Genomic DNA, 14,467 nt, shown 5'->3' on the forward strand with positions numbered 1-14,467 from the left:
GCCGCACTTACGCAAGGATATTTTGGCCTTGGAGGGAGTGCAGAGGAGGTTTACTGGGCTGATGCCGGAGTTGAGGGGGTTGAGCTATGAGGAGAGGCTTGTACTCGTTAGAGTTTAGAAGAATGAGGGGAGATCTCATTGAGACGTATAAGATGATGAATGGGATGGATAGGATAGAGGTGGAGAGACTCTTCCCGCTCAGAAAGGACAGTAGAACTAGGGGGCACAGCCTCAAGATAAAGGGGGGGGTGCGGTTTAGAACAGAGTTGAGGAGGAACTTCTTCACTCAAAGGGTGGTGAATCTCTGGAATTCTCTGCCCGTTGAAGTGGTGGAGGCTACCTCGCTAAATATTTTTAAGACGCGGGTTGATGGGTTTTTGATAAGCGAGGGGATTAAGGGTTATGGGGAGAGGGCGGGAATGTGGAACTGAGCCACGACAGATCAGCCATGATCTTATTGAATGGCGGGGCAGGCTCGAAGGGCCAGATGGCCTACTCCTGCTCCTATTTCTTATGTTCTTAATACAAAACAGAATCTGAAAACGTGATGTAGGAAAAATGATTTTTGTTTTACAATGGGTGGCATAGTAGTTAGCATTGATGCCTCACAGAACCAGGGATCCAGGTTCAACTCTGGTCTCAGGTGACTGTGTGCAGCTTGCACGTTGTGTGTCTGCATGGGTTTTCTCTGGCTCTTTCAGTTTCTTCCCACACTCAAAATGTGCAGTTAAGTTGATTCGTTATGCTAAATTGTCCCTTAGTGTCAGGGGACGTCAGGTCTCACATTAGGTTTTAATCCTGGGTAACTATTCAAACAAGTCCCTTGGAACTTTGAAAGTTCCAGCACAAATACAAGGAAGATCCTGGACAGGAGGTAAACTACAATTCCCATGTAGATCTGCACATCAGGATCTCAGCAGAGTTCTAACATGCATCTTCAGTCATACGTCCATCTCCGATAATCCAGACTCTGGAAGATTTGGCCCAAAATATCTGTTTCATCAGGGATTTCAGCTTTTATCTATGTAAATTGTACGGGCTTATATGAGGGAGTCTCAGAAATACCTCATTAATTTGTACAAGTTTTTATCAAGCTTGCTGAAGAATGTCAGTTAAAAATATGTTGTTGAGATATTCAAGTATGGAAACTGCATTGAAATGTAACATTTATATAAACAAAATCTGAAGTCAAATGAGTGTAGATAAAAATGTTTTTATCAATTATAGTCATAAACAAATAATTTAAATTTACATCTAAGAATACAAAAGAATAGAAAACTAGTTACTCAGTTTTCATTATATCCCAAGACAACTTTAAACTTCAGTGGGGCAAAAAAAACTGGAGATATCCAGTTGGCCATCCGATGTATACCCTGTGCAATTTTCTTTTCTTGGGAAAGGAAAATACAGGCAAGGAATATATTGGGCAACCAGCTTGATACAGCAAGTTTACTGCCCCTACAGTCGAGTTGCCTCCATAAATTATGCCGATATAGTAGTATAGGAACACAAACTGTACATTTTTAGAAATTAAAGTTTACACATAGAATGGAAAATTAAATTGAATACACATTTTAAAATGAAGCTGTTTAGTCTAAACTAAAGTTTTCTTAAGTTATTTTACAACTTATCTGATCTCTCACAAAAATGCACTTGCATTGGTACAGTGCAAAGTATAAAAGAAATAAATGTATGATAACAAAGTCAAGAATTGGTGCATTTCAAGAAGCAGGAATAGCCTAGTATTTACTGTAAGGTGTTTCATAGCAAAGCTTAAAAGTGTAAACGTTAGTGCACTAGGGAAAGGTGATGTGCAGTTCATGTATGCAGAGCCTCAGTGGGACTGGGACAGCAACATGCCACAAGATAAAGCAAATTATGGTACAAGAAGAAAGCAGGGTGGGTGATTTTTAGTATGTTCATTATAATTTGAATGTGGAATCAGAAGTTAATATTAAATAAAGATTTGATGTACTAGCTATGCACAGTAAGAGATCATCAAAGTCAAGATAGAGCATCCTTCTACAATTCACAGCTTTTCACAGGATCTAGTTTTTAAAAATTTATCTGGTACAGGCAAACTAGCGCATGCCCAAAAGTTGTCGGCTTTTTAGTTGGTAATTTTTTTCCATTTCACATAATGCTCTGGCACGGAGATTTGCAGCTTGCAATCTTTTCTTCAGATCCAGATTCTTTGGTTTGAGTCGTTTCATTGCATCACTATCCTTGAAGTGCATGTTTTCTTTACTTTCTCCTGCAAAATGAACTTTCTTTTTCCCTGGAGAAGAACCTGTATCTATATAGTCATCTAGCAGAGAAATCAGAGATAAAAAAAAGTTCTATCATATTTTACAAGCTGTGACAATTCCAAATTTTCAAAGAAGTACAAATGATCAAAGTCTCAGTTTTTTTGAAAAAGGGACCAGCTATTAAGAAGAACCATAACATCCCTACAGTGCAGAAAGATACATAATTAATTACTTCAATATTAAAGCATGTTTATTCCACTCGTGAGCAAATCATTTGAACTGTTTTTTTTATTTGTAAAGTTAGCTTTGTAAACAATCTAGATAGTCAATCTTTTGGCAACGTTAACTACCTTAGCAATTCCATGCCCATAAATCTTCACATTCCTGCTGGTAAGGATACTGAACTCATTTTGTAGCAGCGCAGTCAACAAAAGTATAAGTCAAAATATGGAATACAACACATTCAAAAAACAGATATGATTTGTTTAGTTCCACTTAGTGGTGCCACACCACAAGGTGGAGCATTTCCTACACATGTAAATACAATTAGGGACAAAGTCAGCAATATCCAATCTGACGAGATAAGGGAATTCGTTCTCTAATTTTTCAAAGATAAAAGTAAATGTGATACCATTGGGAGAAATAATAGTGCAGTAGAATTGCATTTAAAAGTAAATAATGATTTTTAAAATAGCTTTATTAATTCAATAACAAATTTGGGAACCAATCCAGATTGTCCATTGGAGCTGTACTAACCAGAGACTCAAATTAAAAATTTTTAATGAGTTAGTAAAAATTAATAAACAGATTTTGAATAAAATACTTCTAAAGTATTTTACTTTAGGAAAAGCAATCACCCAATATGGGGCTCAAAATCACAAGAGTCCAATGATCTATCAACTGAAATAGCCAGCAGGCATAAGACCTCCCTGCATGCTACCATTTCAATTTGTTCCTCAACTTTGTATAGAAGAAAACTGATTTTCAATGAGAATACCCGATAAATCAGAAAAAAAACCCCTGAAAGCTAATATCCCATTCACATGGCAGTGCTAAACTGACCTGGGACTAAAATGATATGCATTGCCATCTTGGTAGGAGAAACTGTGCATGTGCTGGCAATCAGTGCAAAGCTGAGTGTGGTTGTGCAACTGCTCCTAGCATCTGGCCAGTGGGTATCAGGAGTTAGTGTATTTGTTTTGACAAGCTTACTAATGACAATAATGGTAAAGTTTGATGGCATTGCAACTGCAGAGGTGCACTCCCCACATTAGTTGCAATGCCTGTGATGTCACTCCCAGCAACATCCCAAAGATGCACCAAAGATATCCAAAGCTATGCAAAAGCTACAACTTGAACTGAAACTGCAAACAATACAATATCTTTTTCTCCAAAAAAACCTGCCATTTTTAATAAAAATTATATTATTTATGCAGATTAGATAATTATTGCATGAAATTGTGACAATGTTCCAGAAAACAGATTTTTCCGATCTGATGGGAGATTGGCAGATATTTTGATAATTTTAACAGATAGCATGCTGCTTTCTATCTAACCCACGCTGCATCTTTGTCAAAAGTGAAGGGACAATGTACAGAGCAGTTTCCTTTATATCTAACCACTGATGTGAATACAGGAGAAAGGTGACAAGCGAGGGGCAGCAGAAGGAGAGTGGAACGGTGAAGGTTCAGGCTAGCTGCAAACTGAACTAGGCTCACACAATCCAGCAATGGTACTAGCTGGTGGGCACACACCAATGACATCAGCAGTGAAAGATATTGCCTATGCACCAACAGACATAGCTCAAGTCAAGAGCTTACGCATATCAATTCCTTGCGCATGGCCATTTGGTGTTTGAAGTTAGTGTACAATAATTTGATGCAGCAGATGAAGGAAAAGCAAAGTGTGGGGCAGCACGGTGGCACAGAGGTTAGCACGGCTGCCTCACAGTGCAAGGACCCGGGTTTGATTCCCAACGGGTCACTGTTCATGTGGAGTTTGCACATTTTCCCCACATCAGCATAGGTTTCCTCCCGCAGTCCAAAGATGTGCAGGTTAAGTTGATTGGCAATGGCAAATTGCCCATGGCGCCAGGGGGATTAGCACGGTAAATATGTGGGGTTAAGGGGATTGGACCTAGGTGGGATTGTGAATGGCGCAGATTTGATGGATTGAACGGCCTTTCATATTGTAGGGATTCTATTCTAAAAAAGGAGTTTATAATGTATGTAGAGCAAAAATAAATATGCAAAACCCATGAGAATAATGTTGGAAATTCAGATACTTCATTAACAATTAAAATAACAGATCTGTACACCATTCATATTTATCAAAGGTCTATCCAGATAGGAGTGCCAAGTGGTTTTACCGATATTACCTACCTAACCTAAGGACTGCAGTCTTCAGTATTTGCTGTTCTTTCATCACGGTATAGTTCTTTAGTAAGCTCTCTGCTCTGTTCACAGAAAGTAAACATTTTAATTTTACAATTGCACCTGAATAAGGATTCAAGAAAGAAGACCTCACTCAGCCTCAGCAGAAATATTAAGATAAAGGCAAAATACTGTGGATGCTAGAATCTGGAAAAAAACAGAAAATGCTGGCAAAACTCAGCAGGTCTAATAGCTTTTACGGAGAGAGAATAGAGCCAAAGTTGAGTCTAGATAACCCTTTGTCAGAGCTAAAGGCAAAGAAAAGAGGACAAGATTTATACTATGAGGGTGGGTGGGTGGGGTAGGACTGGAATTAGACAAAGGTAGCATTCAGGTCACTTAATGGATGCTCTAAGCACCTTTATCGCCATTTACATTCCCTTTGTCCAAATACAGCCCCCTACAAAAAAATGAGGACTCTGTTAACTTCTGCAGTGAACATTCCATTTCTTTGTCAGGATACATAGCACATTGCGTGGGTTATTTTTCAATAACCTATAGAAGAAAAATTGAGAGGAGATCTGATAAGTGTTCATGAGAGTCTAAGCAGAAATTGTTCATGTTGATTGACAGGTTGAGAACCAGAGGACACAGATTTAAGGTTATTGGAGAAAGAACTAAAGACGACAGGAGAAAATGCTTTTTAAAAAAAAGTACAGAGAATGGTGAGGATCTGGAACATAACATCTAAAAAGGGTGATGGAGAGATTCAATCATGGCTTTCAAAGAAAAAAAATGTAGGGCTATGAGGAAAGAGCAGGGGAATAAGACCAGCTCTTGCAGAGACCCAGCATGGGCTCAACAGCCAAATGGCAGCCTTCTGCACAATAACCATTCAATGATTCTATGAAATGTAGTCATTTATCCAGCAAGGGAAACACAGTGCAATAAAGAAGAGCAAGTCAGAAATGGTAAAATCGTATCTTCTGGGTTTTTCCCATCTTAGATTTGCATTTCGTGAGATGCATCAAAACTAGGTAAAAAGAATTGGACATCAGCAAAATGAGCCAGTGAAAGCACTATACGTTCACGTTATGCCTGATGATTATTTGTACAAAATAAACTGTTCTTCAACATTGTTCTGCACCTTTAATGCACTCAAACTTCTGAGTTAACACTTAATCTGTACATTTTATGAGCATTGGCAGGTCCATAAAAAGATGTATGTTTACAAAAAAGCAGTAAATGTCAGTAAGAGGCTACTGACTATTTTGGTTTGCAAGATAGTCTCCTCGGGAAGTCATTTGTTTCTTTGATATGCAACTCATAAGGAAGACTTGTGAACATAAATGGCTTTGGAGGTGGGGGTGGCGGGAATAAGACATGGACACCAGTTCAGTTGGGCCTTAAATTTCATGGCATTCATATTTTGGTAGTCACTCCTTTAATGACCCTTTCATCTGTTATTATACTGGTACAGAACTGCACTAGCTATACTAAGTGAAATCTGGGAACTTCAGACACGAGTAATACATGTCAGTTTTAATTTAACACAACCTGTTCATTTCACACTATTTGGTAAAACAGTAAAACTTAAAGTAATTTGGGAAGAACTGAGCAAAGAATTACAGCATTCATGGAATACAAGCTGAAGATTGCAATGCACAAACCAAATATAGTTACACATACTTTGTGTTAATAAGCTTACAGTTGTGGTTTCCAGTCAAAATTAGGTACAAGATCTTATAGTTAGAAAATTGACTTGTATACAGATAAGAACATAAGAAATAGCAGCAGGAGTAGGCCATCTAGCTCTTCGAGCCTGCCCCGCCATTCAATAAGATCATGGCTGATCCGAAGTGGATCAGTTCCACTTTCCCACCTGCTCCCCATAACCCTTAATTCCCTTATCTATCAGAAATCTATCTACCCATGACTTAAACATATTCAACAAGGTAGCCTCCATCACATGGGCAGAGAATTCCAGAGATTCACCACCCTTTGAGTAAAGAAGTTCCTCCTCAACTCCTTTCTAAACTGCCCCCCCCACCCCCCGTTATTTTGAGGCTGTGCCCTCTAGATACAATTAATATAGTTAACATTAGGTTTTTCTGCCTTTATTTAATGGAGAGAGCATATGCATTGCATAATTGAGACACAAGAGTTAAAAAAGTCTCTCTGTAATAACACCAATAAATCCCCTTCTTGTTCGTTGCACTTGCATTAGATTTCAGCAATCACAACACACAAAAACAAGCATGTATTTTTAGAATGCTACTGAGAAAATTGGTTTTAAACACAGGGACTTACTGACTACACTGTACTAGAAATCACCCCCAACAGGAGTGATATCATTCAGCCACTGTAGCTTTCACCAGTGCTGTTTCAGGAACATGACAACTTTTCAAAAATCACTTCAACAAGAAGTTCTCCAATAATTATTTTTCATATGGGGTGGAACATTGAAATTAGATTCAAATGTACAAGTCTGCTACCTAATGTCCATCGTTCAAAAGAAAATGCTAGTAAGCTGTTACCTAGAAAACTTTTCTTCTGCCAGTCTCTCTCGAATGCAAAGCTCCCGCTCGCGTTCTAAAAACAAACAAATGAAGTCAATAGTAACTATAGTTTTCACATACATTTTTACTATTTAACATATTCAAAATCTACTTTTTGCTTGCAGGGTAATAAACTGAAAGAGATACGCTAATAGTTTGGTGCACGAAGTTATGCACTGATCAAACATACAGGCCATAATTTCGCCAGTTCATTTCACCCATCAGTGGGCAGTGGCAAGGTGCTAGGCTGGCAATGCCCACCGAGCACCTTGCCACTGCCCATCAGCCAGTGCCTGAGGGGTGGGGCCACTGCATCTGCGATCCGGGGATGTGGGCTCACCATTGGTCTCAGGCCCCTGTGATTGGGGGCGGGATGGGGGGGAGAGTTGTTGGTTTGTTGGCTAGTTACAATAGCAAAGGCCTGACAGCTCTCTCTCTCTTTCTCTGTCAGTCCTCTGCTGTTGGAATTGCACATGTGCAGCCGCAGAGGTCTAGACATACACAATAGCCCCCTCTGCTTCCTGATTAGACTGCCTGGCGATTTAAGCTCTGCCCACTGCCTCTAGTAACTAGAAACAGTCTATCCCATCTTTTCAAGCACTGTGTGCATAAGATTGAGAGTAAAAGCTCAACCAAAAAAAATGGATCGGCAACTCTCCCATTTTCACACTAGCTGAATACTTTGACATTTTCTCACAGTGAAATTTTCTCATAAAGTGAAATGTGAAGTTCAAAGTGGACTGCTGGATTATGTAAATAATTTTCATTATAAACATAATGCACATGTACGATAATCTCGATACCACTTCCTCTTCCTATAATACAACTAATTGTAATTTAGATTTTATAATAGAAGCAAAACAGTTGGTAGAACTTCTTCAGCTATAGTCTGGTGCTGAAGAAACAGGAAAAAGTCTGCATATAATTTGGAAGTGTTTTGTATTGAAGCACCTTTGTTCACTATATCCTACCTCCAACAAAAGAAACTTTACAGATCAATCTGCTTGAAATCAATCGGGGTCATTAATTCATATTATATTTACTTTTAACTAACTGTTGCTCTACTTCACATTCTCGTAACATTAATAGAGGAAGAAAGAATTGAAACCTTAAATAAACTGGCTTTACTTTGCTGTATTTAATCTCTTCCATTCTGTTACAGTATACCACAAATAAACAAAATAATTTAAAATTAGTACAATTACGTTCAAGAAATTCTTCCCTTTCTTTCAGGGCCTTCTCCCTATTGTGAAGCTGTTCCTCTTTAAGTTTCAGCTCAGTCACCAGCTGGTCACTGTCTTGGAGATTCTCATTCTCTACAGATCTCTTGCCTCGTCTTTCGGCAGATATTTTTCGCTGCTCTTCAGCCACCAAATCAGAAATCAAGTTATGCTGCATGAGCTCATCCACAGAAGGCCTCAGGTAATCCTGATATATAAAAGACAAATCGGTTACTTGGAAAGTATAAACCACATGTCAATTACATGAAAACAAAAAATTTTTGTGTGTGACATTCATTGTTCCCCTTGTCTTTTTTTAAAGAGAACATCACTTCATTTAAAAGTATACAGCATTACATATTGGTTGGTTCTACAAGTAAAAGCCCAAGACACTACACGTCAATGGGGCCAATGGGTTCAATGCAGAGTTGCATCATATAAATAGCCTTCATCATGTTCCTTCAGAATTGCTTTAACCTACTGGGCTTCTCATTTCTGAGCAACAGAGACACCAGAGTCAGAGTCAATCTGATGATGCTTGCTTAGTTTCAAAGATTCTTTGATGCCAGGTCAATACATTGATTGGCATTATGTTCCTGTACTAGCAACCCAGAGTTCAAATTGGGAAATGGAATCTGGTTTGATCATTTGTGGGCTGGCATCAAATAAGAACAATGATGAAAACTGCTGGTTTGTAGTTAAAAAAAAAACCAGGGGTTACTAATTTCCTGGCTGCTCAACTCAATTCCAATCCCTCACTATGTGGTTAAATGTAAACACCCTTAATGAGGCTAGGCACAAGTAAAGAAAAAATTCTGCCTTGTCACAAATAGAAACTACTATTTTCAAATAGATAGAATTTCTACCACTAAATTAGTCAACAGAATGACCATCCTGTTGCAAATTTTGAGGACATACACTACATATTATCTGATTCTATGTCACCAGACGCTCCCAGAAATGGAATCCTTACAATTGAGAGTGTACCTTTTCCTGTCCAAGATCAACCAAATACAGCATGAATTGGAGATGCTACATGGAATCCTTGCCTTTTCAAGAACATTTTTGTTAATTCATACGTATGGTTCGGTTTGAAATAAGTTTGTGTATTCACCAATTATATAACATTTTGGATTATATCTGTATGCCCGGTCAGAATTTAATTAACAAAGCTCAGTGCTAGAGCCACAATTGTTCTCAGTCTACATAAACGAATAGGATAGGGGAACCAGATGTAATATTTCCAAATTTGCCGGTGACACAAAACTAGGCGGGAATGCAAGACCTGAGAGGCATACTAAGAGGTGTCAAGAGGACTTGGACAGGGACAGGATAAGTGAATGAGCAAGAACATAACTGATTGAATATAATGTGAATAAGTGTGAACTTATCCACTTCAGTGAAAAAATTAGAAAAGGCAGAGAGTATGTCTTAAACAAATAGTGAGATGTTGGGAAGTGTTGAAGTCCAAAGGGAACTGGATGTCCTTGTTCATGTGTCATAAAAGCTAGCATGCAAGTGCAGTAAGCAATTATATCAGCCTTCATCATAAGGAGATCTGAGTACAGGAGTGACAACATCTTGCTGCAATTGTACAGAGCCTTGGCCAGACCACACTTCCAGTGTTGTGTACAGTTTTGGGGTCTCCTTATCTGAAGAAGGATATAATTGTCATAGAGGGATAGCCCTGGAGGTTTACCAGACTGATCCCTGGGATGGCAGGACAGTCTTATTAGGAGAGATTTGAGGAAACTGGGCTCATATGCTATGGAGTTTTGAAGAATAAGAGGTTCTCATTGAAACTCAAAATTATTCAGGGACTGGACAAGGTAGGTATAGCTGGAATGTTTACCCTAGCTAGTGAATCTAGAACCAGGAGACTTCAGTTTCAGAATAATAGGCAGGCCATTTAAAACCAAGATGAGGAGGAACTTCTTCACTCAGAGGGTGGCAAATCTTTGGAATTTTATGTACCAGAGGACTATGGAAGTTCAATCATTGAGCATTTTCACAACAGAAATTGATAGATTCCTGGAGACTAATGACATCAAGGGATATAGGAATGGTGCTGGAAAGTGGCATTGAGGTAGATGATCAATCATTATCCAACTGAATGGTGGCACTGGCTCAACTGTCTGAATGATCTACTCCTGTTCCTATGTTATAATTATTCTTGTATAAGTTAAATGTAGCAGATGCTAAAATAATTATTCAAGAAATACCCATTTAACTTTTAATTTATACAAGCTTGTAGCTTGTACACTGAGAATATCAGTAGTTTCATCTTTTTTTTTCCCCAATGACAAGGATTGATCCATGATGGGCAATTAGAATTCACGTACAGAAATGCTGGAAAATCTCAGCAGGTCTGACAGCATCTGTGAAGAGACAATAGAGTCAATGTTTCATGTCTGGACGATCTTTCGCCAGAGATTCCAGCATTTTCTGTTTTTGTTTCAGATTCCAGCATGAAATCTTATGTAGGTGGATCCATTGCTCTCCCATTTTGGCCAAATTGAGATTTGTCTTGTCTTAATATTGTTAATTTGTAATGTTTTTGATTCTAACGTATCAATGTTTTAATTTTATTGAACTGAATAAACTTTTTTTGCCTTTGTGAAACGAAATGTTTAATGAAAAGATTTAGTCTTTAAATTAATCAGGCCACCTAAAAGAATTTCCCACAACTCAGCATCTGCAGTATTTTGCTTTTGTTATTGTAAAATTCACATCTCTTATCGGAAATAAGCCAATTTGTTATTTTTGCAATTGAACCTATTTTCACTGGAATGCTTTTCAAATCACCTTCCATGAAGAAAGAACACTGATATGGGTAGATGAAATTTCAGTAGCCAGTGAATGGAGCAAGGATCCAGTGCTAGCATTCCCAATTCACACCATTATTTAAAGGAGCATGGGTTTCCATTTGTGGGTATGATGGGTGATAACTAGTCAGATAATATGCAGTGATTAATCTAAAAAAAAGCAATAAATGATTATACTGTTGACTCAACTGGTAATAGTGAGGCAATAAAAGTTTCTCATACCTGCTAGGAAATAATATAAGGCTCCAACACAGAGTACAAATGCAGATTTGAGATGATAGAACCTTGATTTTGTTAAACAAACAGGAACATTTACAACATGGAATTCAATTCAGTAAGTCTATGCCAGCTTGCTGTAGACCATTCCAGGCTGCCCATTCCCAAGCTCTACCATTGTAGCCCTGCAATTTTAGTTCTCGCAATCAATTTGGTATTGAAATTATTGATCATGTTTTTTTCCACCACCCTCGTGGGCTGTATTTAACATTGAAACACAGAAAATAGAAGCAGAAGCAGGCCATTCGGCTCTGAGTCTGCTCTGCCATTAATTTTGATCATGGCTGATCGTCAAATTCAATATTCTGATCCAGCCTCTCCATATTCCTTTAGCACCAAGAATTATAACTAATTACTTCTTGAAATCACACAACATTATGGCCTCAACTACTTTCTGTGGTAGAGAACTCCACAGATTCAGCACTCTTGTAAAGGAATTTCTCCTCCCGAGTCCAAAAAGATTTACCTCTTATCCTCAAACTATGACCCCTAGTTCTGGATTCCCCCACCATTTGGAACATTATGAATTCACCCTGTCTAATCCTCTTAGAATTTTATAAGTTTATGTGAGATCCCCTTTCACTCTTCTAAACTCCACTGGATATAATTCTAATCGACTTAGGCTCACTTCATATGGACCTGCTATCCCAGGAATCAGCCTGGTAAACCTTTGTTGTATGCCCTCTATAGTAAGAAAATCATCCTTTCCAGGTCATTATCACTAATTGTGTCAAAATATTCTTTCTCACATTCCCCTGCATCTCTTGCCCCAAACCTTACATCTATGTCCCCAACACTTGTAACACCAGACATTGGGAATAATTGTTCTTTGTCTACCTTATACAAACCTGTCATAATCTTGTACACTTCTATCAAATCTCCCCTCAATCTCCTTTGCTCAAGGAGAACAACGCCATCTTCTTCAAGCTAACCTGCATGTCTAAAATCCTCTATCCCTAAAATTTTTTTTGCTAAATCTTGTCTTCAACCTCTCAAAGGACCCTACATCTTTTCTAAAGTGTGGTCAGACTGGACACAATACTCTAGTTGCGGCCTAACCAAAGCTTTCTAAAAAGGTTTACCATAACTTCCCTGCTATATAGCAAGTTATGTCTATAGCTAACTTACAATTTAAGTTTCATATGTTTCGGTACAGGGACTGCTGTTGTGGCAAAATAAGCCAGTAAATAACATAGATGATGGAAAATGAAATAAAGAGAAGTGCGTAAAAAAAAGATCAAAATCCACATCAGACAAAAAGAAAAGCTGATACTAACCTTAAGGTTTAGCATCCTGCCAAGGAGATCATTCAGTTCATCAGAATACCGATAAGGAATCCGTCTAAACTTGCCCTCTCTTATTTTCTCTGCCAATTCCTTCTGATTGTATGCAGTGAAAGGTGGGCTTTAAAATAAAATTATAAATTGAGTCAACTATTCTTCTACATCTATTGTGTATGTTATAATCCAGACAAAGCACAGTTGTTTAATCAATTGTTTAATCAATAGCAAAGCTTAAACTGGACACGATAGCCGTAAAGCTTGAAAGATGTAAGAATCTAGCTATGTCAAAGCTTTCTAGTTCCGAAATTACTGACTCATCAGTACAACCTGAAGAAAGGCTATTCATAGATTTTGATCTTTACCTCTAACCATCTGTTGAGTCTTCAGTAGTCACAATGTGGAGATGCCGGCGTTGGACTGGGGTAAACACAGTACGAAGTCTGACAGCACCAGGTTTAAGTCCAACAGGTTTATTTGATAGTAAACTCACAAGCTTTCGAGGTTAAACTCTTCGTCAGGTGAATGGAGAGTTCTGTCCTCAGACAGAGCATATAAAGCACAGACAGTTTACAGATTACTGATTAGAATGCGAATCTTTACACCTAAACTGCTATTCAAGTCTTAAAGTGGCCGACAATGTGAGTGGAAGGAGCACTGATCACAGGTTAAAGAGATGTGTATTGTCTCCAGACAGTACAGTAAGCGAAGTTTTGCAAACCCAGGCAAGTCACGGGGGTTACAGATAGTGCAACATGAACCCAAGATTCCTGTTGAGACCATCCTCATGTGTGCGGAACTTGGCTATCAGTCTCTGCTCAGCGACTCTGCGCTGTTGTGAAGGCCACCTTGGAGAATGCTTACCTGAAGGTCAGAGGCCAAATGCCCATGACCACTGAAGTGTTCACCAACAGGAAGGGAACAGTCTTGCCTGGTGATTGTCGAGCAATGTTCATTCATCTGTTGTCGTAGTGTCTGCGTGGTCTCCCCAACGTACCATGCTTCAGGACATCCTTTCTTGCAGCGTATCAGGTAGACAACATTGGTCGAGTTGCAAGAGTATTTACCGTGTACCTGGTGGATGGTATTCTCATGTGTGATGATGTCATCCATGTCGATGATCCGGCATGTCTTGCAGAGGTTGCTGTGGCAGGGTTGTGTGGTATTGTGGTCACTGTTCTCCTGAAGGCTGGGTAGTTTCCTGCGAACAATGGTCTGTTTGAGGTTGTGTGGTTGTCTGAAGGCAAGAAGTGGGGGTGTGGGGATGGCCCTGGCGAGATGTTCGTCTTCATCAATGATACGTTGAAGACTCCGGAGAGGATGTCGTAGCTTCTCCACTCTGGGGAAGTACTGGACAACGAAGGGTACTCTGTCCATAGGGGATGGCTTCTTTAACACCTCAGCACCTCACTGTACTGCAAGCCCACAGACAACCTCACAATGCTCCACTTCTCCAGCTTCCACCCTAAACATGTTAAAGAAGCCATCCTCTACGGACAAGCCCTCCGTATACACACGATTTACTCAGATAAGGAGGATTGTGACAGACACCTCCAGACGCTGAAAGATGCCCTCATAAGAACAGGATATGGCGTTTGACTCATTGATCGACAGTTCAGATGCGCCACAGCAAAAAACTGCACCGACCTCCTCAGAAGACAAACACGGGACATGGTGGATAGAGTAC

General features: G+C 39.1%; 1 protein-coding gene across 2 annotated transcripts in view; it reads right to left on the reverse strand.

Annotated features, from left to right (window-relative positions):
* Window positions 1-1,271: 1,271 nt before the first annotated feature.
* nek2 (NIMA-related kinase 2) overlaps window positions 1,272-14,467 on the reverse strand; it is a 36,822-nt gene continuing 23,626 nt past the window's right edge. For both annotated transcript variants that reach the window (XM_080199801.1, XM_080199800.1), the window contains exons 5-9: window positions 12,778-12,904; window positions 8,385-8,607; window positions 7,159-7,213; window positions 4,631-4,704; window positions 1,272-2,308 (exon numbers count right to left, since the gene is read on the reverse strand). In XM_080199801.1, coding sequence (XP_080055927.1) covers window positions 2,082-2,308; window positions 4,631-4,704; window positions 7,159-7,213; window positions 8,385-8,607; window positions 12,778-12,904 — 706 coding nt within the window. In that variant the 3' untranslated portion in view covers window positions 1,272-2,081. The remainder of the gene's footprint in view (window positions 2,309-4,630; window positions 4,705-7,158; window positions 7,214-8,384; window positions 8,608-12,777; window positions 12,905-14,467) is intronic.

The sequence above is a fragment of the Carcharhinus amblyrhynchos genome, chromosome 12 (assembly GCF_965287045.1).
Source record: "Carcharhinus amblyrhynchos chromosome 12, sCarAmb.v2.hapA, whole genome shotgun sequence".
Taxonomy (NCBI): domain Eukaryota; kingdom Metazoa; phylum Chordata; class Chondrichthyes; order Carcharhiniformes; family Carcharhinidae; genus Carcharhinus; species Carcharhinus amblyrhynchos.